Consider the following 26,925-nt stretch of genomic DNA (forward strand, 5'->3'; position numbering starts at 1 on the left):
AAGCTTGAACTCGGAGAAGTCAAACATTTCCAGAAAATCACAAAGTGCGTGAGTAGGATTCCACCTATTTCCACGTCTTCGCACTACCCGGAGCTGCAGCTGAGTGACCTCCAGCGAGTCTCTGCCCTCTCCGTATCATTTGCAGGGGAACAGCGGGTAGTGAGGAGATGAAGAATTATCCACGAGTCCTTCAGCCGTGATGGCCAAGCTCAGGGCCCAAGTTGGAGGTCCTGCTTCTGCGTTGGGTGGCCCGAGGGTCTGACTTCGCCACAGCCTCAGGGGACCCTGCACGTGACCCCCGAGGCCACCTCCGGCCACCGCGCTCACGGCCAAACTCTGCACCTCGTTTGCTCCAAGTCTTGGCCAGGGCGCACGGCCCCTACGATTGGCCGCCGGCCCTGCCCGTCTTTCGCATCGTAGCCAATCTCCGTCGCTCTCCGGGCTACGCCCTCCGTTCCTCTTGCGCCAGTAGCGCCAGCTTCTTCGGAGCCCCGCCCTTACTCCGCAGCGATTGGTCACCAGGGATGCCCGTCTTCTTCCAAAGCTCCAATCTTCGCCCGCCTCCAGGCCCTAGCCTCCCAGCACCTCGCGCCCAGCAGGACCACCCTGGGGACCCACTGTGTCTCCCGATAGCCCCGCCTCTTCTCCTCAATGATTGGCTTCAGGAGCTGCCCGTTCGCTTCATGTCTACCAATCTCAGCTGTCTCCAGAGATGGTTGGCCAGCACGCAGCCAATCGGAGTACGGCGTGGACCCCTCCCGCGGCGCGCGCGGAGGGTGCGCGAGGCGGGGCTGTGGCGGCTGGAGGCGGCGGCGGCGGCAGCGGCGGCAGCGACACGTCCCAGTCGGTGAGGGGGCACGCGGGGCGCGGGGCGGCGCAGGCGTCGAGGGGGCCCGCGCCCCTCGGGCCGACCTAGGGCGAGGCCCATTGCTGTCATGGGCCCGGGGCGGGGGCGGACGAGGCGGGGCGTGACAGCAGCATCGCGGGGACTGGGAGAGGTTAAAGCCTCCCCCCCCGCCCCCAACACCGCTAGTCTGGTGCCCCCTTGGGGCTCCCACAGCCGGATCGGAGCCTCTCTCCGTCAGCCCACACATACCTGACACCACATCCTTTCTCTTTGACATCTCCCCTCATACACCTGAGACTGTCCGCCTCGCTGACATCCCCCACACCCCTGGGGCCGCGCCCCCAGGCGCCTCGCACAGTTAACTCTGCACCCCTACACGCATCTGACTCTGTGCCCGCACTTACATTCCCCTTCACACACCTGACACCGCGCCCCCGCTCATGAACACCCACCGACACGTCGCTTGAGACTTCCCCATGATGACAGCCCCACACCACAGGGCATCCTCACACACACACACCCGGTCCCCGCGCCACCACACCTGGGCCTGCACCTCCACACCCAACACCTGAGCCTGTGACCCCAGACTCACCGTCCCCCACTCACATCTGTGCTTGTTCCTATCCCCTCGCTGGCTTTTCTCACAGCCAAGTCTGGGCCCCTCTCACTGCCCCCCACCTTAAGTAATCTGGGTCAGTGCCCTCAGGTACTCCCTCCACACATGCACATGCCTGCCCAGTACCCCTGGCAACCCCCTCTGACTCGAACATCCCCAGTCTGTGCACCCACCCGTACTTTTTTCCACATTCACCTGTGTTTGTGCCCCCTCCGTAATCCAGGTTTTCCAACATTCACCCAAGCCTTGCTATCTCAGAATCATTACAACCTCCACCCCCACCCCCAAGGAAAAGCGCACCCAGATGTTATCTTTTCACTTATCACAGTCTCTAAAGTGATTTCCGGGCTTAGAATAATCCCATGGGCCAGACAAAACCGGAATTATCTCCATTTTACCAGCAATAAACCTAAAGCGATTTGAATTGGGGTGGCATTGCCCACCCCTTCCTGAGCATTGCTGCTGACCCTTCTCTGCGGACCTCCTCCACTTTTGCCCATCTGTTGTGTTTATCTCTGAGGGGTTGGCAGGGGAGAGGAGGGGAGGGGAGGGGACCCCTCCCTGCAGCTGTTCCTCAGGAGTCCTGTCTTTGACTGGGTCGGGAAAGGCTGAGCTGGAAGGGGCGGCCCCTGGTCGCTTTCTGAACACGTGTCTCAGAGCCCTGGGGCTGGTGGAGACGGGGGCCCTGTGGCAGCTGGGCTTCAACACCTAGGGTGCCGCAGGCCCAGCTGGTAGGGTCGCCTGGGGTGGTGGGGTTTGCTGGGCTTCCACCCTCTGGCCCAGCTCTTACAGACTGAGGCCCCTCACTGACCCGGGAGAGCTCCTGGGGACTTAAAGCTGATAAACCGAGAGAGTAAGGCAACACTCTTCAGAGTGAGAGAGCTAATGTTTCAGCTGCTTAGACACAAACTGCAAAACTGGAGCCTGGCATGGTGCTGGGGATAAAGATTTTTCTGGAACTTTTCAAGTTCCCTGGAGGGTGATTTGCAAGTGTGCAGTATGGAAAGAGGCTGGTGGCTTTACTGTTAAAAAAGCAATAACATGCCGTTTCCTGTAACGCTTGCATAGTACTTCTTATCCCTCTCCTGTCTCTCCCTGCAAAGATGGTGCTGGAATGTTCTGGAGGGTCTTGTCACCTTCGGCTTCAGTGGAAACTGAAGCCATTGGGGTTTTCTGTCCAAATTCAAAAGGAGTCGTTTAAAATGTGTGTGTATGTGTAGGTATATGCATATATATATGTACATATATACACATGCACACATTTTATATATACGTATGTACGTGCATATATTATATATATACACACACACGTGCGAATATATGAATAAACCTTGACAAGGTCATTGACGTACATGGTAAAAAAATAAATAAAATCAAACAGTACAAAAGGGCATAACAGTAAAAAACAGGCAGGTCTCCCCATGCTGGTTCCCCATCCCCCTCTGGAGGCCCTCATTGTTAATAGTTTCTCCTGTATGATAATGTTCCCTTCCAGAGATAGTCTATGGTTGTGGGGAAGATGTGCATATTCCCCCTCACCACCCCTTTTAAACCACTGGTAAATTTCTATCAAATTTTACCAAAAGGGTAAGTGATTTTAAAACAAGTCCCTTACTGATGGCTGTTTAAGTTGTTGCTGGTGTTTCGCTTTTACAAACCGAGCTGCAATGGATAGATAGAATTTTGCATGAGCAAATATGTAGTAAACGTGTGTGGGGCTCCAGCAGTGCACAGACGCGTGGAAACCTCTCTGTCTTCATGGAGTTTGACATCCAACTGCAGCAACTTCCTAGGAGTGGCCAGGCCAAAGCGCATGTCCATTTAAATGGTTAATGTTCCTCTGTGGAGGCTGTGCTGTCATCAGTATTCTCTCAGCTGTGAAGTTGGAATGCCTGTTTCCTCCCCCAGCAGCCAGGACGGTTATTATCAAGTGTTCTGCTCTCTCCAGTCTTCTTATCTTGTCTCTGAGGTGTTCTGGCCCATGGGAGTGGTGATTAAACATTAGATTTCTGTTTCTCTTCCAGAGTCTAAAGCTCAGTCCAAGAAATATTTGAGTCCCTCCTCTGCAGAGCTCTGAAGGAAACCTTGGGGGTTGGGGTGGAGGGAAGGCGGTCCTTCTAGAGAAGGAGATGCAGGTGTCACCTGGAGTCCCAGGAGGGGAGGTCTGAGAAGTTGGCTGTTGCTCTGTTTTTTGTTTTTTTTTAAAGCACCGGGATCCGGCAAAAGAAGGAAGGTGTCAGATGAGATTGAGACAAGTCAGATGTTAAATCTATTTGAGAAGTTGTCTTGAGATTTTCTTGAGTTATCAGTGATTTCCCACTATTGGTGCCAGGTGGAGGGCGTCATCAGACTGAGGGCAGGCCTTTTCCCACGTGTCATCCCGTTTTTTGGTTCTTCTATTTTGACAATTAGACATTAGAGGAATATTGAGATGATCAGAGCTATTAGCTTGTTTGGGTTTTGCAAGCCAGCTCTTTTAAAAATGCATTGTATTTTTTATTTTAAGTGTGAAATACTTCTTAATAATACAAGTATGTAATGTGTGCATGAAAAGAAAGACGGTAGAAAGAATAACGAAACCACCACCCAGTTTAAGAAGTAGAATGTTCCCCCAGGGGCCCCTCCCTGGTCCCTGTGCTATTTTTAAAATATGCTTGTCAACATTTGTTTTCTTCACTGAATACCTTTTGCTGCAGCTGAGTGCTTGGGTTCCAGGGTCTCAACAAAGATCAGGAGAAGCCAGGTTTTCTGTTGAAGTTCTGCCAGCTGGGCAACCTGTGAGGTCCAGAGAGAGGTGCAGTGACCTCGGGGTCATGGGCAGGTCACTAGCCGAGGGACAGTACACACTTGGGGGGCCTTGGTCTCAGACTCTTGCTGTATTAGTTTCCTGGGGCTTCCATAACAAATAACCTCAGGCTGGTGGCTTAAAACAGCAGAAGTTTATTCTGTCCCTGTTGTGGAGTTCAGAAGTCCAAAATCAAGGTGTCGGCCGGTGCTATAGACTCAATGCTTGCGTCTCCCCTAAAATTCATATGTTGAAACTTAATCCCCAGTGTGATGGTGGGAGATGATTCGGTTATGAGGGTGTAGCCCTCATGAATGGGATTAATGGCTTTATAAAGGAGGCCCAAGAGAACCCCCTTGCTCCTTGTGCTATGTGAGGACACAGAGAGGCCACCATCTGTGAATCAAGAAGAGCATTCTGAACAGACACCAAAGCTGCTGGCACCTTGACCTTAGACTTCCCAGCCTCTGGAACCGTGAGAAATACATTTCTGTTGTTTATAAGCCACCCAGCCTGTGGTGTTTTGTCACAGCAGCCAGAACTGACTAAGACAGCAGGGTTGGTTCCTACTGGGAATCTTTCCCCATCTCTGGTGGCTGACAGAGGCAGTCCTTGAGTTCCTTGGCTTGTTGGCCACATCACCCTCATCTCCACCTCCATCTTCACATGGACTTCTTCCCTGTGTGTGTGTGTGTGTGTGAGACCTCTTATAAGGACACCCATCATTGGATTTAGGGTCCACCAAATCCAAGATGATCTCATCTTTTTTTATTTATTTATTTATTTTGCGGTACACGGGCCTCTCACTGTTGTGGCCTCTCCCGTTGCGGAGCACAGGCTCCGGACGCGCAGGCTCAGCGGCCATGGCTTACAGGCCTAGCTGCTCCGTGGCATGTGGGATCTTCCTGGACCAGGGCATGAACCCACGTCCCCTGCATCGGCCACTGCGCCACTAGGGAAGCCCTGATCTCATCTTTTTAATTAATTAATTTGTTTGTTTGTTTGTTTGTTTATTTTGGCTGCACAGGGTCTTAGTTGCAGCACATGGGATCTTTGTTGAAGCATGCAGGGTCTTTTAGTTGTGGCTAATTGTGGGATTAGTTGTGGGATCTAATTCCCTGACCAGGGATCGAACGCGGGCCTCCTGCATTGGGAGCATGGAGTCTTAGCCACTGGACCACTAGGGAAGTCCCCAAGGTGATCTCATCTTGATATCCTTAACTAATAATACCTGAAAGACTCTATTCCAAATAAAGTCACTTCCTGAGGTCCTGGGTGGACATGGACTTCGGAAGACCTCACGTAACCCCTACAGCTGTGAAGCCAGAATTCTTGGCAGGGCGTTATTGAAGAAGGTGCTTATCCAGCAGCCTCTGCTATTTCAGACAAGACAAGGCCAGCAGGGTCGGGGCAGAGCCGGGTAAAAAAACAAAAGCAGAACAAGAGGGACTTCCCCAGTGGCGCAGTGGTTAAGAATCCGCCTGCCAATGCAGGGGACACAGGTTCGAGCTCCGGTCCAGGAAGATCCCACATGCCGCGGAGCAACCAAGCCCGTGCACCACAACTACTGAGCCTGTGCGCTACAGCCCGCGAGCCACAACTACTGAACCCTCGTGCCACAACTACTGAAGCCCACACGCCTAGAGCCTGTGCTTTGCAACAAGAGAAGTCACCGCAATGAGAAGCCTGCGCACTGCAGCGAAAAGCAGCCCCCGCTCACCTCAACTAGAGAAAGCCCACGCCGCAACGAAGACCCAACGCAGCCAAAAAATAATAATAAATAAATAAATAAATAAATATAATTAAAAAAAAATTTCGGTATTACTGGCAACAACAGAAGGGACAAGGTACAATAGAAACAAAAGAATGTGGAGAAACCATCTGGCCCAGTTGCCTGCCTTGGTGCAGAGCCCAGGCCTCTTGCCCTGGAGAGAGGGAGGCAGCAGGGGCCACAGGGGCTGGAGGAAGTCGGGAGGGAGGGGGCTCCGGCCTCAGAGTTTCAAGCGCCAGCTGAGGCCACCCTCCATATACTCTGGGCCTCACCCTCAGCCACGTGGGCTGTTGGTCACCATCTGACCAATGATGGACTCCAGACAACACTCAAAAGAGCCCATGTTCTTGGGCACAGATAAGGGGGCCCGACCTGGGGGGCTGGGCGCGGAGAAGTCCCAGGCACAGTGACCCCACGCTGGTGGCAGAGGGAGCCTGGCAACTGTCCTGAGTATGGACAGTTGTGTCCACTGCTGTGTGGGCAGTGGGAACCCCATTTCAGTGAGGGAGGCCTCGGGGCAGGTTGGGGGGTAAATTCAGAACCTTGTGGCAGTTTGGGGGAAGGAAGCCAGTAGGGGGCATGGCAGGGGTGCCTGAGTGCAGGGGGAGGGGCTCTGACCTGGGAAGGGCACAGCGGGGGTTGGGTCAGCCACACGTGGGTTGTGTCCTCTGTTATTCTTGAAGAGGTGAGTGGCGGGAGGCAAAATGCCAACTGCTGGAAAGTACGTACATCCACAGTCAGGCTCCCTCCGTGCCCTTATCTCCTCCCCTGTATGGAGAGTCCCCATCACTGTTTTTGGGGTTTTTTTTTAATAAATTTATTTATTTATTTATTTTTGGGCTGCGTTGGGTCTTCATTGCTGCTTGCGGGCTTTCTCTAGTTGCGGCGAGCGAGGGCTACTCTTTGTTGCGGTGCGCGGGCTTCTCATTGCGGTGGTTTCTCTTTGTTGCGGATCACGGGCTCTAGGCACACGGGCTTCAGTAGTTGCAGCTCACGGGCTCATTAGTTGTGGCTCACGGGCTCAGTAGTTGTGGCTCATGGGCTCTAGAGTGCAGGCTCAGTAGTTGTGGCGCACAGGCTTAGTTGCTCTGCGGCATGTGGGATCTTCCCGGACCAGGGCTCGAACCCGTGTCCCCTGCACTGGCAGGCAGATTCTTAACCACTGAGCCACCAGGGAAGCCCCCCATCACTGTTGACAGCACTCTATAAACACCTGGTCTGCTTCCAGTCTTTGCATCGGGACAGCCTCCCACCTGGGTTCAGGTAGGTTCACTCATTAGTGACAGGCTAGGTGGCATCCTCCTGTGAGGGCTTAGGTCACACACTCTCCCTGTCCCCCTCTCCTCGCTCCCCCATAGCTTCCCATCCAGACCTTCATACCTTCACTGGGACCAGCACCTGGCTGTGGCCTTACTGGCCCATGAGGCTTCATGCTCACCTGTCTGGGGGCACAGCACACGTTCCAAGGCGTCTGCTAAATCACCTGCAGAGAGATGCTCCCCGCAATCTGCCTCAGTCTCATCTACCAGTTGCATTACTGTCCCCACACATGCCAACAGCCCCCCACCAAAGGTTAAACGCACTTTTCTCATTATGAGTGCAGTCTGGTACCTGTCATGTTTTTAAGTTATTTTTTTTCCTTCCCAGTGACCCGGCTGTTTCTTTGCCTTTGTCTTGAGTTTTTTTGTTTTTGTTTATGAAAGGGCAAAGAGCTCTTTACTTCCTAGGAAAATAGCCTTTGGCCTAAGAGGCAAAAACTTGAGACCTCCCCCACCCCCAACCCCACCACTGCCCCAGGACAGGAATCTCCTTCTCTCCGCCCTGCAATCCTGGAGAGCTTCCTGGAGGCACCGGGCCCCGAGGGAAGCAGCTTGCAGACTCTGGCTGCCCCTTCTGCTTGGGGTTGGGGGGCCTGAGGCACCCCAGCTTCTCCTCCAGAAAGGATCTTAGATTCCTTTCGCCACCAACTGTCTTGAGACAACAGAAGTTTATTCTCTCACAGTTGTGGAGGTCAGAAATCCCAAATTATCCTCCTGTAGAGCCACTTCTAGGGCTCTAGGGGAAGATTCCTCCTTGTCTCTTCCAGCTTTTATGCTTTGTGTGTTCCTTGGCTTGTGGCTTGTGTGTATCATTCCAATTTCTGCCACTGTCTAAACACGGCCTCCCTGCCTGTATCTGTTCTCCTGTCTCTTATCAGATCACTTGTCATGTTGTTAGGGCCTACCCTCATCCAGGGTAAGGATCTCTAGATCTTTACCTTAATTACATCTGTGAAGGCTTTTTTCAAATAATGCCACATTCACAGATTCCAGGGAGACATGTCTTGGGGCGGGGGTGGGGGGGGCCACCATTCAGCCCCCTGCAGGTGCCTTCCCGGGACTCAGCCTTGGCGCTCTGTCACCTGCAGTGACACGCTTTTGTAGGTCTGCACTGGTTTGTGTGGTGCCTTTGTTTCTGTTTGCATCCACCACACCGAGGCTCTGTCTGAGCCCTCTGCAGAGCTCCCAGGGCAGGCCCTGGGCCGGGGCCAGGGGAGGGAGGGAGGCAAGTGCTCAGACTCTAGACTGTATGAGGCCGGGACTAAAGGGCTGGATCCTTTCTCAGGAGGGCAGTTTTGCAGAACGGGTCCACATTCACCACGCCTGACCCAGCCCTAAGAAAGGCCGCACTGGGAATTCCCCAGCGGTCCAGTGGTTAGGACTCCGCACTTCCACTGCAGGGGGCACGGGTTCGGTCCCTGGTCGGGGAACTAAGATCCCACATGCTGCGAAGCGCAGCCAGAAGAAACAAAGACTGCACCATCTGCATCCGGGTGCCCAGGTGTGAGGACAGTCCCCCGGGGTCCAGAGTGTTGGGGGGTGCCACTGAGCAGCAGCCGGACGCATGGAGGGTGATAGAGTCACGGTGTCCTCCACAGACTGACACCCCAGCCACTGGCTGGAAAAGATCCCTAAGGCCTAGTTTCTCTTTGTTTGTTTGTTTGTCTGTGAGCAGTTTTAGGTTTATAGAAAAATTGCAAAAGTAATACAGAGTTCCCCTCCACCGCACACACCCAGTTTCCCGTATTAATAACATCTTCCTTTGGTATGGTACATTTGTCACAACTGATGTACAAATACTGATCCATTATTATTAACTGAAGTCCATTGTTTATTCACATTTCCTTAGTGTTTCCCTAATGTGCTTTTTCTGTCCCAGGATCCTCACATTACCTTTAGTCGTCACATCTCTTTAGGCTTCTCTGGGCTAAGATAGTTTCTCAGACTTTCTTGGTTTCGACGACCTTGACGGTTTTGATGAGAACTGGTCAGGTGTTCTATGGCCCTTGGCCCTTGGTTGGGATTTGTCTGGTGTTTTTCTCATGGTTGGACTGGGCTTTGGAGCAGAGGACCACAGAGGGGAAGTGCCTTTCTCGTCACACACACACACACACACACACACACACACACACACACACACACACGTGTCCTGGGCACGCGCCATCAGTGTGACTTATCACTGTGGTGTTGACCTTGATCACGTGGCTGAGGTGGTGTCTGTCAGGTGTCCTCACTGTAAGGTTACTCCCTTCCCCCCTTTCTGTGCTGTGCCCTTTGGAAGGAAGTTGCCACGTGGCCCACACCTAAGGGGTCGTGCTTACGCTTCCCTTCCTCCAGCACTGAGCATCTGCGTAATTTATTTGGGATTCTTCTGCCTGGGAGATTTGTCTCTTCTCCCTCATTTATTTATTTATTCAATCATTTATTTATATCCATGTGGACTCTCGGCTATTTATCTTACACTTTGGGTTATAATCCAACACTTCTGGGACTTCCCTGGTGGTCCAGTGGTTAAGACTACGTGCTTCCACTGCAGGGGGCACGGGTTCGATCCCTGGTTGGGGAACTGAGATCCCTCATGCCTTGGTGCAGCCAAAAACAAAAAAACAAACAAAAAAAACCCAACACTGCTTTATTGATTTTGTTGCTCAGCATTCCTGCTTTGGCCACGAGGAGCTCTTTGATTTGCCTTTGTGTCCCATTTTCACAGTCCCATTGACTTTGGTTCCTGCCTGACACCTCAGGGTGGTCCAGGCTCATCGTTGAGTTTCTGGCCCCGTCTTAGAAGCAGCTGTTCATCCCCGAGCCAGGGACCATTTTAGGTAGGAAACAGCGGCAGAGGCCACCTGGAACAGAATCCTGCTTGTGCTTCCTAGGATGTTTCGTACCAGCGGGTGCCTGGGAGGACCTGGAGGGCAGGAGGGGCTTCCAGAGCTGGCTCAGGGGGGCATCTGCCTCGTTTGCATCATTTTACAGGAAAGCATGTTGATTCATTGGGTGATTTTAAAGCAAGGGATACCTCCAAGCATACCGGTGCCCAGTGGCATCTCCGTGACACCAGTCCTTCATCCTTTTTTCCTCCTGGTCCCCTCCGTGTGGTTGGCTGAGCTTTGAGTGTGCCTGCACTAGGAGGTTAAAGGTAGGTTTGTTATCCGAAAACTGGGTTCACGTCGTGGTGGGTGTCAAGCAAATAGACACAACTAAGTCAAAGATGGGGAGAAGGAAGGATGTATTACTTGAGGTTGTTAGGGTGGACCCCGATCCAATAGGACTGGTGTCCTTACAAGAGGAAAAGACATTCTTTCATAAGAGGAAATTTGGACACGAGCCTGTGTTACCTGAAAACTGGGTTCATCTCTTGGTGGTGTCAAGCCAATAGAGACAACCAAGCCAAAGATGGGGAGGGGAAAAGGAAGGATTTATTATGACTTTCAGCAAGTAAGGGGAACACCGGGGACCTTTCCCAAAGCAGTGTCTCCCCGAACAGCAAAATTGGGGAAGTTTTAAGCTCAGGGTACATGCATATTCATGAAGGGGCTTGAACAGAGGAGAATTCAGCATAGAATTGGGGCAAAGGTCCACAGAGTCCAAGCTTTAGTTGATTGAAGTCAAGAGGGTCAACATCATTCCACCCTCCACCTGGGTGGGGGCCTTAGTTCCCAGAGAACTCAAAGATATGTTTATTATTATGTCTATCCCTTGAGGAGGAACTAGGACTCTGCACTACTGTCTAACTGCCTTTTCTCTGTTCCTGCATTCCTTTGTTCGCTTTAGATCATTAATTACCGAGACCTGTTCAAAGGCAAGCATTGCTGCCAGGCTTAGCTCACAAAATGGCTTGGGCCAAAATGGCTTCTCTTATGTCAAGAGAGCCATTCCTGGTTCTCTTTCTCCGGGGACCCCCTAACTTATCTGCTTACAGGTTTCCAGGGAGGAATCCTCAAGTATTAGGACACTTTACTATAACTTGCCCGCAAAGGGCAGGCAGCCACACAGTAGGACAAAGATTAATTTTCTAAAAGTATTTCTGTGGACGGAGTCTCAGGTCCAAGCTGGCATAAGCCCAGAGGGCATTGGGCTCCAGGGCAGGTGGAGCCCTCCAGCCTCCACACCCTACACCCTGCCACGCCCCTGCCTCCTGCTGTGTGACCTTGCTGCCAGCTTAACCTCTCTGAGCCAATCTGGGCAGTTGGTACTAGGGTAAAAAAACAGAGGACTCAGAGGCCCATTTGTGAGGATGAAATAAAAGAGCTGATGAGAAGAGCTTTTGTAAATGATTAAGCAGTCAGGTCAGGGAACTGACATCCAGATGTAGGTTCGGGTGTCTTTATCCTGCAGAGAGACAGAAGCCAGGTTAGGAGAAGCGTGCCACTGGGGCAGTGCTGGCATCGGGCCACTTGAGGATGAATCAGAGGCCCCAGGCTGGTGGAGGAGGCCAGATTCTCACCTCGTCCCTTCTTGCTCCCCAGGACTGAGTCTCCCGCCGTCCTGAGCAGGCCTGGAATGGGTAATGGTGTGAAGGAAGGCGTGGTGCGTTTGCGTGAGGATGCTGAGCCCATCCTGCCCGCTCATGTGTCTTCAAAGGCAAGTACCCTGGCCCCCCCCATTGGGCATTCTCACCCAGTCCCTCTCCTGTACTCGCACCCCATTACAAATCACCCCTGAACACGCTGAGGGCGAGGCCGGGGAGTGATGCAGGCCGCCTCCTATTCCATTTTTATAGCCCCATTTGTGCTGTGGATCCAGCTGCCCTACCACTTGGCAAGAAGCCAAAACCTCGCTCAAATTTGGCTAGGATGTCGAAGGTGTCCTTGAGCCCCTTTTCTCACTCAGATTTGCCAACGCAGAAGAATTAGCCAAAGGTGGGGTGGGCTGCAGGGGAACGCCTCGCTCCAGGGAGGAGTTTACCCTCAGCTCTGAAATTCATCTCCGATTACGCCCTTCAACTGAAGACAAAAGCCTTATTCCCTCATAAAGAAATTGGATCAGGGACTTCCCTGGTGGCATGGTGGTGAAGACTCCGTGCGCTCCCAGTGCAGGGGACCCAGGTTCGATCTCTGTTCAGGGGACTAGGTCCCACATGCATGCTGCAACTAAGAGTTCACATGCCACAACTAAGGAGCCTACCCGCTGCAACTAAGACCCGGCGTGACCAAATAAATAAATAAGTAAATATTTAAGAAAAAGAAAAAAGAGAAGAAATTGGATCAGCCCTGTGCTTGTTCACCATAGAAGCCAGTAGAAGTTCTCCCAGCTGAACCTAGAACATGGACTAACCAACCCACCTTCACTGCCAGGCTGGCTCAGGCACCCGCAGGCAGTTCTCAAAGTCCATGGGCTCAAAGCCTGAAGCAGCATCATCCTCTGGCCCTCCTGACCTTTCCCCAAATTCCAGGTCTCCCTGTGGAACGCCAGGTGGGCAGGAGGACTGGTTCTCGGGGCCACCGTCACCATGCTGGGGGCGGGGGCGGGGGCAAGCCCCAGAGCAGGCACCCATCCCTCACAGTTGAGTGAACTTCGCGTCAGAGTGTGAGGGAGATGTGGCTTTCCCTCCACTGGCCCGATGGATCCCGCCAAGCGGACACGCCCAGCAAAGGCCCCTGTGCCTGACGTGCACTGGGACACGCACAGCGCTGGTTTTCCTCTGCGCTGGCTGGCACAACCCACGTCAGTCTTGGCCTGCTTGGCCAGCCCAGTGCAGGGAGCTCCCTCTGCAAAGTCCCATTTCTTTAGTTAAGGAGCCAGGCATCTTCTTGTGATGTTCACCACTGGTGTGGATCCCATCTGTGGATCACCTGTTTCCTCTCCGTCGGGCTGCCTGCCTCCTTTTTCATTTGCAGGATCTCTCCATATGACGGGTATGGAGACTTTGACCATTCAGTGATGCCTATGCCGGCCAAGCTCTTTAAAGAATAAGCCAGCTGTGGTCATTTAAGAATCAGTTGGGGGGGCTTCCCTGGTGGCGCAGTGGTTAAGAATCCGCCTGCCAGCGCAGGCGACACGGGTTCGAGCCCTGGGCCAGGAAGATCTCACATGCCGCAGATCAACTAAGCCTGTGTGCCACAACTGCTGAGCCCGCATACCTAGAGCCCGTGCTCTGCAACAAGAGAAGCCACCGCAGTGAGAAGCCCGTGCACTGCAATGAAGAGTAGCCCCCACTCGCTGCAATGAGAGAAAGCCCACGCAGCAACAAAGACCCAACACAGCCAAAAAAATAAAATTTTTTTTTAAAAAAAAAAGGTCAGTGGGAACTTCCCCGGTGGCGCAGTGGTTAAGGATCCACCTGCCAATGCAGGGGACACGGGTTCGAGCCCTGATCCGGGAAGATCCCACATGCTGCAGAGCAACTAAGCCCGTGCTCCACAACTACTGAGCCCACGTGCCACAGCTACTGAAGCCTGCGCGCTCTGGGGCCCGTGCTCCGCAACAAGAGAAGCCACCACAGTGAGAAGCACGCACACCACAATGACAAGTAGCCCCCACTGTCATCAACTAGAGAATGCCCGCGCACAGCAGTGAAGACCCAACGCAGCCATAAATAAATAAATAAGTAAGCTATGTGCTGCCCCGATGCCTCTTTAAAAAAAAAAGAAGTCAGTGGGAGCGTCTGCCAAAGGCAGCAGCAGCCTCCTCCACTAAGCATGTGAAGTGGGCTCACAGCATGTCCCTGGAGCGCCACACTGAGAGCTAGGGTTTAAGGATGTGTGTTCCCCATGTGCAGAGCTCGCTTTGTGATTGTAAGCACCACAGGTTGCGCAGGAAGTAACCTGGTGAAGGAGATGGAAGGTACACATCGGCTCCACTTCTGGTGCCCACAAAGCACGTAGACTCCCCTTAGGGCATTCCCTTTGCTCACGGTGGCTCGAGGTCAGCTGTCACCACATTGATTCACAGAGAGGAAACTGAGGCACAGGGCCTCGGAGCTGGTGCCAGGAACACCGCTGAGCCTTCTGGCATCAGATGTCCACAACCCTCAAAGCCAATAGGACCAAAGGACGAGAACCTTGCTGTGTGACCCAGAAAAGGCAGGGGTCCCCCGTGACAGGCCTCTGTGAAGCAAGAAGATGGAACCCCCTGGTGAAGCTTGGCCTCAGAAACTGAGAGGGGAAAACACTGCTGCGGGACTCTGTTCTTTTAGGGAGAGGTCAGCTGGGCTGGTGAAGGGAGCACCGAGCCCAGACTCAGGCCAGGAGTGTGGACAGACCCAGCCCTTCCCCCTGAGCCACCCGCTGAGCTGAGCAAACTTGGGGCGTAGCCCTGGACTCCACCATGCCCACTCGGACCCAGGCTACCAGTTGTACCCCCAAATGCCCCTTCATCCCGCCCCTCTCGCAGCCTCCCCTGGTCCCATCCTCTGCCATCTCCATCCTGGGTTTCACAGGAGCTGCCTCTTCTCTGGTTCCAGTTAAAATAGCCTGTTCACCTTCCACACTTCTCCATTTCTCTTTAGGCAAAGACCAGCCTCCTTGTCAGGCCTCCACACTCTGTGGGGTCCAGCCCCACCCACCTTTCGTCTCTTCTCTCTTCCCTGTGCCCGTCCCTTTCCCTGTGTCAGCCACCCTACCCTCCTTGTGGTCCCCCAGGGCCCCGCACTCCTTCTCACTGGGGCCTCTGAGTGTTGTGTTCCTCCCCCTCTAAGAGTGTCACACACACATGCGCACACACACATACACACAAGCCCTGCAGTTAGGTGTACCTCATCCTTCCACCTCGGTTCCTTACCCCTCACCCCGCATTCTCCTGGAGCCCCGAGCCCCCTCCTCATAGCCCCTCCCAGATTGGTGATTGTTCACACATTTGTCTGAAGAGTTAGTTCATGTCTGGCTCCCCCCGTGGACTGGCAGCCCCGTGAGGGGAGTGGGGAAGGCTTGTACATGCCCCAGCCCCGCTCCACGTGTCTCTAGTCCCCTGAGGGCGCCTGGTCCGAGCGGACTTCACAGATTCCCGGGATCACTGAGCTACCTGCTCCTCACCAGCCTTGCGCGCTGCAGAGTGAGGACATGTGGGGCGTGTCCAGAAGAGCACTTCCAGAAAGTTCTGTGGCTGAGTCAGCAGCGGGGATGGAGACTCCAACCCGATGAGCAGGTGGCTTCCTGTGTGACAACTCAGGTCTCCCTGGGCCTCTAGGGAAGGAGGGCTGTTGGAGCCGGGGCTCGGGGAGCCACAGGAAGACTTGGGAAAGCACTGGCTCTGAGGCTGGCCACAGGAGTGCACAGTGCTGGTCAGCCACATCTGTCACCATCGCCCTTGCCTTGGCTGGATGAAGAGCCACAGATGCCAGCCAGCCCCTGAAGTCCTGATAGAAAGTTGTGGAAAGGAGACACGCTGAACAGTCAGGGTCTGCTTGCCTAATATGCCCCACCCACTCCCCAGACCACCAGGAACCTTCCCCCTGAAACACTGCAGTGGGAGAATCCCTCACACACAGGTGGTGGGTGGAACCAAGGCTTGAAGGTAGGACAGGTCAGGGGTGACGCTTATGTTTGGAGTTCGTCCCGTCGTAGGCCATCTCCGAGAACTTGGAACCTCACGGGACAGCCCAGCCAGTGCATGACCTCTCATGTGGTTGGTCCCTGTGGCCCAGGAGGTTTTCACTGTGTCCCACCAGGCTTTGTGGCTGCTGGACCCACCATGGCTCAGCCCGTGCCCAGCATGCTTAGGGCCTAGCAGGGCTGTGTCACTCTGGCCACTGTGTGTCTGTCAGCCCTGGACCAGGGGGAGAAGGTAGACGCTCAGGAAACTTTCCCGAGCAGAACAGACGCCTCCTCTCCCTCTCTGATGACAGACTGCGTGTTCGTGTGTTTTCTTGCAGAGTGATCACAGGCAAGTTCTTAGCTCCCTCCTGTCAGGGGCCCTGGCTGGCGCTCTTGCCAAAACGGCGGTAGCTCCCCTGGACCGAACCAAAATAATCTTCCAAGGTAAACGCTGCCTGTCCATCTATCCCCTGCGATAGAGAAGCTGCCAAGCAACCCTCCTCCCCCTCCACGGCCCCCCAGACCGCTCTGCAAAGCGGTTTTTAAAACGCCTCTGTAGAATCCACTTAGAAAGTCTGTTAGTGTTTAGGACTGACGTCACAAAGTACCACAAACCAGGCAGCTTAGAAGAACAGGAATTTATTCTCCCACTTTCTGGAGGCCAAAAGTCCAAATTCAAGGTGTCTCTAGGATTGGTTCCTGCTGGGGCCCTGAGGGTGGACCTTTCCTTGCCTCTTCCAGCTTCTGGTGGCTCCAGGCATCCTTGGCTTGTGGCCGCTTCCCCCCAGTCTCTGCCTTCCCCTCTGTGCCTGGGTCCTCTCCTCTTATAAGGACCCATGTCACTGGATTAGGGCCCACCCTCCTCTAGTGTGACCTCAGTTTAATTATATCTGCAAAGACTGTTTCCAGTTAAGGTCGTGTTCACAGGTGCGGGGGGTGAGGACATGGCTATATCGCTGGGGAGGACACAGTTCAAGAATCCATCTCCCTCCCTTCTTAGGGTTGAGCAGGCACAGGGTCCCCTGAAGATGAGGCCTTTCTGTCCTGCAAATGGTGGCCAGTGCCTGAGGGGTGCTGGGAAGGAGGACGGTCACAACCTGGGACCCCCACCCCTCAGCTGTTTGGGAGGAGAGGACTGCTGGGCCTCAGTTTCCTCATCCATATAACAGGAGCATTGATATCAACCTCCTCCCTGAGGAGGAGGGGGTGGAGGAGTGAGCTGACGTGGGAAAGGACGGGCATGCAGCTGAGCACACGTCCCTTCCCCACCACACACACACACACACACACACACACACACACACACACACACACACACACACACACACACACACACACACACACACACACACACACACACACACACACACACACACACACACACACACACACACACACACACACACACCCAGGCAGCTGTGTTGTTCCTGGAACAGATGCTCAGCGTAGCGCCCTACAGGGAGCTTGGGTGTAACTCCGAAGGCAGGTGGTGTGCATACGTCCACACAGACGGGAGCGCAAGGCTATCCTGGGAACACAGCCGACGCTTGGGAAGTGGAGGATGGGGGGGGGGCGTGAGCCAGGCAGCCCTGGAGAGCGGGAGAGTGGGCACTAGGGCTGCCTGGGCCAGGCTGTGGAGAAGAGAGGGCAGGCCGCAGATGTCAGACACCCCCGTGGCCTTGTCCTGCAGGAGCCAGAGCCCCTTGGCTGACCCCCACATGGCTGGTGGCTGGGATGCCTCCCCCCAAGGGGTCTGGCAGAAGTGGGGTCCAGCAGGGGTAGGGACTGCTGGGTGTCAACCCCGGAGGGGTGCGTCCTCCCACAGGCCCCTACAGAGATCTTCACTGTCCTGGGGGTCAGGTGGCAGCTGGGCTCCCCTTCCTGGGGAGAAGCCGGTGTGCAGAGGGGCCTGGACGTGGGCCAGGGGCAGTGACGAGGCTCCTGGGAGGAGGCTGACTCTGCTGTGGAGGCCCCCACCTCAGCCCTTGTAGGGGTTGGGGGGGAGGCATTCCCAGGGGAGGCTCTCACTCCCCATGCTCAGACCAGACCCCTGCGGAGGGGGTCATGCAGACTGGGGGGAGGGTCCCATCCTTCATATCTCACACTCTCTGTTGTGTTTTGTTTTGTTTTTTTCCAGTGTCCTCGAAAAGATTTTCTGCCAAGGTGAGCCACTAGGTCAAGGAGCCCCTGCTCTAGGCCCTTCAGCTCCACCCTGCTGGGCTGGCAGCGGCAGAGGAGGAGGGCGGTAGAGGTTGGGGAAGCGTTTTTCAAGGTGCTTTTTCCCATTGGTTCTCCCCCACCCCCGCCCCAGGCCAGCTCCAGGGCCGCCGGGTGACCAAGGCCTCCCTTGCCAGGCACCAGGGCCAAGGCCACCCATCTGCACCCTGAGCTCTGCCTGGACACAGCCCACCCTGGGAATTGACGGGAGACCCCCCCCCCCGGCATCCTTGGGGTAGTGGTGAGAGGACTTGACAGTCTAAAGTCACAGTTGTCATATTTGATTTATTTTTAAACACGGAGCAGGTGCTACCTTCTTAATAAAGGAAAAGAAGAATATTTTAAAAAGCTAGACTACCAGACGCCAACAAACACCCTCTGTGGGGCTCTGAGCCTGCTCTGCAAGCCTGGGTCCCTCTGGCTCGCTTTCCAGTTCCCAGGGCCGGAGGACTGGGGCTGGGCGTGCGGGGGTCCTAGCGCAGAGCCCAGAGAATGCGGGGGAGGGGGACGATGGCTCCCCCCAGGCGCAGGGCTGGGCCACGTAAGGTGAGCAGGGAGGTCCAGCGCTCTGCCCGCAAAGGCACTGCTCAGGCAGAGCCGGAGGGCACTGACATTGCCCCTTTCCCCTGCCCTCCCCCCAGGAGGCCTTCCGGGTCCTCTACTTCACCTACCTCAACGAAGGCTTCCTCAGCCTGTGGCGCGGAAACTCGGCCACCATGGTGCGCGTGGTGCCCTACGCCGCCATCCAGTTCAGCGCGCACGAGGAGTACAAGCGCCTACTGGGCAGCTACTACGGCTTCCGCGGAGAGTGAGCCCTCCCTCCCGCCCCCCCCCCCAAAAAAACCCTCTCAGCGCGATTACATCACCCTGTTATCCTGTCTTCCACCTGCTCAGCGTTTCAGAACTTCTCTTGTTTATCCGGTCTCCCCTCAGAACCTAAGTCCCAGGACGGCCACTGATCCTACCTGTGCCCCAGAGCGGGTAGGGAAGGTGCTCGTTGTTCATTCATTCGTACGAGGAGGGGGAAAGGCGAGGCAGCCAGGGCAACTTCAAAATGGCATCCACCCAGAGACTCTCCCCCGCGCCGCCCGCTTCAACTCGGCTGGCTTCCTTGCAGCCAGTGCCGTTCCTCCATCCCTCCCCGCCCCCAGACCTGTAGGCACCCGGGGCGTTGGCCTCCGACCTTCTCCCCGACCCTCTTTCAGAGCCCTGCCCCCTTGGCCCCGCCTCCTCGCTGGTGCACTGGCTGGAACGACGGCCGCTTCGCTGACCTACCCCCTGGACCTGGTCAGGGCACGGATGGCCGTGACCCCAAAGGAAATGTGAGTCCTACACGCACAGCGACGTTTTCACCAGCAGCGGGGGCTCTGTGTCTAGTGGGGTCCCCGGGTGGGCTCCCTCCCTTGGGCCCCTGGGGTTTGGGTCTGGGCCTCCACATCCAGCTGCAGACAGAGCTGGGCTGAGGCTCTGCTACCTCCCCCTCCCCCGGTACCGCAGGGCGGGCCAGGTGTGCGGCTCCACAGCTGTTCCAGAAAGGCCGTAATTGGGTCTCTTAGCTTGGGGATCAGTTTCTGCTCCCATCCAACCCGCAGTGTTCATGTGGAGGCAGACCCAGCCAAGCGCTGAGCACGGCGGCGTGATCCCAGTGGTGAAGGTGGCTATGGCCTTGGGCGTGCATGGCCCCCTCGAATGCCAGAACTTCTGTGAGGTTCTGTCGGTCAGCATCCAGGCCTGTCCCCGCTGACGTGGGAAGAGGCGAGAATTAGCGATTTGAGGCCCTCCCCCCGCCCCCCGCTCTGTCCTGCAGGTATAGCAACATCTTTCACGTCTTCATCCGTATCTCCCGAGAAGAGGGGCTGAAGACCCTCTACCACGGATTCATTCCCACCGTGCTGGGGGTCATTCCCTACGCCGGCCTGAGCTTCTTCACCTACGAGACACTCAAGAGCCTGCACAGAGGTCAGGAGTGTGGAGCCCGGGCAGCACCTCCGCGGGTCACACAGAGCTGGAGGCGGGTGGAGGCAGAGGGGCACTAAGAGTCCCCTGGGAGGGGCAGGCCGGGGGTCCAGGGTCTGGATGAGAAGACACATATCAGGCCAGCCCCGGGGAAGCTGGACTCCTGACCTTTAATGCCTCATTTTGAGAGCAACCTTGTGAAGTCCAGAGTGTCACCCAGAGGGCTGGAGGCCCCTGGTGCGCACACAAGCCTACGGGTGAAACCTAGACGGAGGGGAAGTGCCCTCGTGTGTTTTGGTAATTTTGAGAAACTAGAAAAGTACAAAGAACATTGTAACCACACCCATAACTTCCCCCCTCCTGGTCCGATCCGTCATTAACAAACTGCCTTATTTGCTCCAGGATGTTTTTTGTTAAAGAAGGAAAACGGTCCAGGTAAAGCTGAGATCCCTTGTCCAGAACCCCCAGCCCCACTCCCCTGAGCCTCCTTATTAGGGGTGGGGCTCCACCCCTCAACTCTGTTGGAAACCCTTCTACCTGCGCTTCTGTGTAGCGGGAACAAGCCTTGTGCTGTTTCCTGGTTATGGGAAGCAAGTGAGCAGTCACTTTGTACACTTCTGGGTAGTGCAGCTCTGACCCATCCTTTTAGCAGTGGAGGGGGGAAGTCCCCCATTGGGGCGCCGTGAGGCCATTTGTGGGTTTTCTGTGATCAGCTGACATCAACAGCTCCTCTCCTTGTGTGGGTGTGAGACCCCGTTTTTTTGGTTTTACTCTCCATCCTCTGCTCTTCCAGTAACTGCTCTTGCCCTGGCGCCCTGCCCCCTTCTCACCCCTGGTGGTGCTGGCAGGTTCTTTAATGTTTTGCCAATCTGCTGAGTGAGTAGGACATCTCCCTGTTTTTAATTCCTAGTTTCCAATTTACAACACATTTTTAAAGAACCCCTGTGATCCCTTGCTGCCCCTTCCTCCCTCCAGCCCACCTGCCCTCACAGCACCCAGGGGAGGGTGCCTGTCAGGCAGGCTGGGCTGTGGAGAGGGTTCCAGACATGAGTGATGTTTTCTTTTTTTCCAGTTTTTTTTTTTTTTTTTGCAGTACGCGGGCCTCTCACTGTTGTGCTTCTCCTGTTGCGGAGCACAGGCTCCGGACGCACAGGCTCAGCGGCCATGGCTCAGGGGCCCAGCCGCTCCAAGGCATGTGGGATCTTCCTGGACCGGGGCACGAACCCGCGTCCCCTGCATCGGCAGGCGGACGCTCGACCACTGCACCACCAGGGAAGCCTTTTTTTTTTTTTTTTAACATCTTTATTGGAGTATAATTGCTTTACAATGGTGTGTTAGTTTCTGCTGTATAACAAAGTGAATCAGCGATAAGTATACACACATCCCCATATCCCCTCCCTCTCGCGTCTCCCTCCCACCCTCCCTATCCCACCCCTCTAGGTGGACACACAGCACTGAGCTGATCTCCCTGTGCTATGCGGCTGCTTCCCACTGAGTGATGTTTTTTCTTTACTAGATGAGAAACAAGAGTGACTGGGTGTGAGCTCGTTCTTGGTCTTAGGACTTGGTTATATGATTCTTTGTGCTTTTCTGTCTTGTAAAAATCTTTTATCTCTCAAATTTGATTGAAAACGAGGGACCAGTAGGTGAGGAAGTAGGGAAGCTATGGCCTGGGTGGGAAGGCCCAGGAGAGCCGGTCAGGTCCTGAAATGCAGCTGTGACACTGCCGGCGCATGTGAGCGCGGGGCGCAGGGGTGCACGGGTGTGCGCCCCCTCCCATCGCCCTCACAGCCCCTCCCCCCCTCCCCTGCAGAGTACAGTGGCCGCCTGCAGCCCTACCCCTTTGAGCGCATGATCTTCGGGGCCTGCGCGGGCCTCATCGGGCAGTCGGCCTCCTACCCGCTGGACGTGGTGCGGCGGCGCATGCAGACGGCCGGCGTCACGGGCCACCAGCGCACCTCCATCGCGCGCACGATGCACACCATCATGCGGGAGGAGGGCGTGGTGCGCGGCCTCTACAAAGGCCTGAGCATGAACTGGCTCAAGGGTCCCATCGCTGTGGGCATCAGCTTCACCACCTTTGACCTCATGCAGATCCTGCTGCGGCACCTGCAGAGCTAGGGGCCAGTGGGGTCGGCTGCTCTCGAGCTTCAGTTCGCAGTGGACCGCTGACCCCTTCTGTTTCTGAGCCCAGCGAGCAAGGGTGCGCTGGGTTCCACCCAGGAGGTGCGCGGATGCGCCTTGTGGAACAAGCTGGGGGGCCTGGGCTCAGTGCGCACAGGTCTGAGGGGAAAGCCAGTGGCCCTCGAAGTGCATTGTTGGGACCGGGGGGCCGGAGCTCCCGTGCTCTCCTCTTCCCGCCTCAGCAGGGCCGGGGCTGCCCCGGGAGGTATTACCGTGAACGCCCTGAGTGATGAGGGGCCAGCACTGCTTCCTGGTGCGCTCTGTGTCCTTGGACAGGCCCCTGGTTCTAGTGACCTGGTCCCCCCTGGGCTCAGAGCCAGACCCTGCCTGCCCCTTGTTGTTCCGAGTCTATGTCCGTAGTGGGGGCAGCCCCAGAGAGTGTGGGGCTGAGGCCTGGCCTCCTGACCTGTCCCCATGAGACCAGCCTCCTGCTCAGCTGTGGCTACAAATGCAGCCTCTCGCCCCGCCCTGCCTGACCCGCCTTTCCTGCCTTCACCACTTCCCCCGTAACACAACTCCTTGTCTGTCCCAGTCTACAGCTTGGGCACAGCCTTCTCCTAAGAGTGTTACCCCGATCCCAGACTCTATCCCGGGCCCCTGGGATTGGGTCTTCCCCTCTGTTGCGCGCCCCCACGCCCCAGTTTGTAATGTTCTCCGGAGGGTCACGCCTCCTCCGGGCAGCAGGGTTTGAGGAATTGCCATGGATTTTGGGTCTGAGCCCCAGCCTGAAGCATCTGCCTGGGTTGCCAGGAAGCTCTCATCCCCGCCCCACTGGCTGCACTAATGGAGGCTGGGCCTCAGGCCCTGACCCTCTGCCCATAGGCATGGGGGCTCGTGGGGGGGACCCATGGCATCTGGCACATCCCTGGCTCCCCACCTGAGCAGTTATTTGGCTGGGACATGGGGCAATTTAAGGCCCGTGGGGTTGTCTGATTTCCCGTGAACGGAGCACATGGAGGCAGCTGGCCGCCTTGATTCTCCCAAAGTGAGAGCCCGAGACAGCATCTGGCCTGGGGGCAGGAAGCTTGGAAGAGTCAGGGTACCCCAGAGATCTGGTCTCACAGAGGAGGCCCCCCAGGGCCCACCGGGAATCACAGGGACTTGGAAACACCTGTTTCCTAATGACATTTGGAGTTTGGTTTTTTTTGGTTTGGTTTTGCAATTTGGCTGGCCCTGGGTCTAGACACAGTAAACCCTGACCAGTCCAATCTGGTTCCAGGACCAGGACCACCAGAGGGTCGGTTTTCACAGTGGGCTCAGTAGCCATGATGTGTGAAAGGGTCTGAGAGGGTATCCTTGTTGCCACACATGCATTTCCAGTTGTGATTTTCATTTCCTCCCTTTGTTCTGTCCTGTTTCTGTTTTTCTTGCCTTAGTCCCGTGGGTGTGAAGACCCCTCTTTCTGTCCTTCCTGCATGTTTCCACCAGCCAGCCCCAGTCTTGTCCCCAGACTCTCATTCCCGGGGGCCCAAGCAGCCTGTGATGGCTGTCCTGTTGGGTAAGCATCCGACCCACCTTCTCCCCCAGCCTTGCCCAGTGCTCAGGAGAGGCAGAGGCGTCCCTCACAGGGAGACAGGATGGGAACGTGAGGGCCCCCAGGCGAGAACAGCAGGGACTGGCGGTCCACCCCAGGTGGGTGAGACCAAATAGATGGTTAGGCAGCACCCTCCTCTGAGCTGCAGGCTGGGCAGGAGAGGGGAGGGTGCCCCAGGGTTGCTGGCCCCAGTTTGCCTCCCCAAGGTGGCTCCCAGCCAAGCGAGCCTCGGCAGCATCGCCCCCGACCCCCCCAGCCCTGCACACAGTCGGACCTGCACCCTCGGCAGTCACCCCTCTCACTGATTGCCTGGCCTGATTTGGAGTTACATTTTGACGCCATGAAGACACTTTGTTTATATATAATGTTTATATATTTTAAAGATTTGTGACAAGAGAGTATATTTAATAAAAATTAAAATGACTTTTTCTCCTGCCCATGTCTCTTCTTCGGCTCTGGCCCTCACCCCCCATGAACCAAAAACAGGGTTGAAGTTATTTCGACAGATTTTTTTTTAAATTAATTTATTTAATTTATTTATTTTTGGCTGTGTTGGGTCTTCGTTGCTTCGCGTGGGCTTTCCCTAGTTGCAGCAAGTGGGGGCTACTCTTCATTGCGGTGCACGGACTCTAGGCACGTGGGCTTCAGTAGTTGCGGCACGTGGGCTTCAGTAGTTGCAGCACGCAGGCTCAGTAGTTGTGGCACACAGGCTTAGTTGCTCCGCGGCATGTGGGATCTTCCCGGACCAGGGCTCAAACCCGTGTCCCCTGTGTTGGCAGGCGGATTCTTAACCACTGCACTACCAGGGAAGCCCCATCGACAGATTTTTGAATAAACTTTTTTTTTAATGTAATTGCTGTTTGGACTGTTAAATGATTGGCTAGAAAGTGCAAACTGCACAGAGTTTACCATGAAAAGTAGGTCTACCTCCCAGTTCCCTTTGCGGGATGTCTCCCATTACCAGCTTCTTGTGTCTCCTTCCAGAGAGATCCTGTGCACAAAGGGACACACTTGTCCCTTTGGGGACGTCAGTCGGGATGGACCATGTGGTACTCAGGAAGCACTGGGTTGGGGGACACAGCTCAACTGGCGGCTGATGAGAACTCCATGTGCCAGTGTCTTTAGCTCTTTCTTCTTTGGCCATTTGGATTCCCCAGGAGTCTTCAGTCTCATGCCTGGAAGATTCTGTAATCTGCACACAGGGTAAGGATAGTGGCTCTCTCCATTTAGCTTTATGTGTACTCACTTAACCCCATTTGCCACCACACCCCCTACCAAGCCTGGCTTCCCTCCTTCTGGCTGCCCAGTGGTACTGTGGGAGGGACACAAGTACCTGAACTTCCCAAACAGTTTCCACACCAGAGGCCTCCATAATCCACTGCCATCTTCAGCCCAGCCCAGTGGGACCTGGTGCACTCAGTGCCTATGGAAGGTTCTACAGATAAATCTGGCTGGGCTTTGTGTTTGCCTTCCATGGACCAGGCAGTCAATTGTGGCTCCTCTCTTAATTCCCACCTTCGGAATGTTCTGTAGCCTCTATACTTTTACTAGCGTTTTGAGAAGGATCAACATGAGAGGATGCATTTAGTTCGCTTTAAGCCTTGTGTTTAACACACTTTTCATTTTTATCCATGCAACAGAAGCACAGAGTTTCAAAAGTCAAACACCCGTCTAGGGGCCAGGACAACAGCATTCCCAGCTCCCCCCGCCCCACATGTCAGCACTTTCTTCGGGTGTCTGGTTATAACCTCACTTCCCTAAGTGAAATCATGCTCCCTGTTGCTTGTTCTTGTATGAGATGTGTAGCAAATCAGTGGGGCAGCTGGGCTTGGGAGGAGAGGTTGGTGAGGGCGCTTCTCCCCTCAGGTGACACACACAGGTGAGGGAGCCTGCAGCAAAGTGCAAGGCCCCGAGGTGGGTCACGCTCACCACGTTGGCTGGGCAGCTATGCTGGGTCCCACACCATCACTTAGGCCCTTGGCTTCCACCCTGGTGAGGGAAATGGCTTTGCTTTGTCTTCTTTAGTCTTTTTGTTTTTAATATTTATTTATTAATTTATTTGTTTGGCTGCATCGGGTCCTAGTTGCAGCACTCTGTATCTTGTTGAGGCATGCAGGATCTTTCACTGCAGCACGCGGGCTCTTCGTTGCGGTGCGTGGGCTTCTCTCTAGTTGTGGCCTGCAGGCTCCAGGGCACGTGGGCTCTGTTGTTTGCAGCACGCCGGCTCTCTAGTTGAGGCGCGTGAGCTCAGTAGTTGTGGCGTGCAGCTTTAGTTGCCCCGCAGCATGCGGGATCTTAGTTCCCCCGACCAGGGATCGAACTCACGTCCCCTGCATTGGTAGGCATATTCTTTACCACTGGACCACCAGGTTAGTCCCACCTTGTCATTTTTATTCTTCATGTACATTTTACATGTGCTAAAAGATTACATAGCTTACATTGTGAAAAAAACAAGACGGGCTCAAAATGGAGTCACTTACGCTAAGGCTTATGTCACCAAACCGAGACTTACAGTTTCAGCTCGTCCAGAAATGGACTCTGAAACCAGTCAATCAGAAATTGCCTGATCAGCACGAGTGAGGTGATCTACCTGATAGACAGCTGCCATCCCCTAAAGGAAAGGGACCTTGCCACAAGTCCACTTTTCGCTAATATAACTTCCTTGTTCCCACTCCCTTCTGCCTTACAAAAGTCTTTTATACAGCTCCTCGGAACTCCTTTCTATCTGCTGGATTGGATGCAGCCCGATTCATGAATTGTTATATAAAGCCAATAAGATCTTTAAAATGTACTGTTGGATTTTAACAACACGTACATTAGAATACACACGTGCACGCACATGGGTTTCCCACTGCATGGCCACAGCTACAGGAAAATGCCAGTTGGTGATGGACCCTCGTCCTCCTTCTCCTGGGTCACCACGGCCTCAACAATGTGCCCATTTGCTGTGTGTGACCTTGATAAGAAGGCAGTCCCCCTGTACTTGTGGAGGAGGGCGGTATCCCCCATGGCCCCCTGCCCAGTACCATGGGCTCACCCACCTCCCTCTCCCCCCATTTCTCACACTTGGTCCATTTCTTCTCACCCCCTTTCATTCTCTCTTTGTTTCTTCCTCCCAGGCCTTTGCTATGCTGTCCCTCCATCATTCCCTTCTTTCAGCACTGAAGCCCCAGACTCCCCACCCAGCCTGCACCACTTAACCTGACAGCATGCAGAAAGCCC

The 26,925-nt window shown here is 54.9% G+C and overlaps 1 protein-coding gene across 1 annotated transcript; it reads left to right on the plus strand.

Annotated features, from left to right (window-relative positions):
* The first annotated feature begins 795 nt into the window (after positions 1-795).
* On the plus strand, positions 796-24,096 carry SLC25A42 (solute carrier family 25 member 42). Its single transcript, XM_082650717.1, has 8 exons — positions 796-847; positions 11,808-11,922; positions 16,151-16,256; positions 17,950-17,975; positions 18,671-18,837; positions 19,235-19,351; positions 19,837-19,988; positions 21,799-24,096. The coding sequence occupies exons 2-8, from the start codon at positions 11,842-11,844 to the stop codon at positions 22,104-22,106; spliced, it is 957 nt and encodes a 318-aa protein (XP_082506843.1). The 5' UTR covers positions 796-847; positions 11,808-11,841; the 3' UTR covers positions 22,107-24,096.
* The last annotated feature ends 2,829 nt before the right edge of the window (positions 24,097-26,925 follow it).

The sequence above is a fragment of the Grampus griseus genome, assembly GCF_964374135.1.
Source record: "Grampus griseus genome assembly, chromosome: 3".
In the NCBI taxonomy this organism is placed as follows: domain Eukaryota; kingdom Metazoa; phylum Chordata; class Mammalia; order Artiodactyla; family Delphinidae; genus Grampus; species Grampus griseus.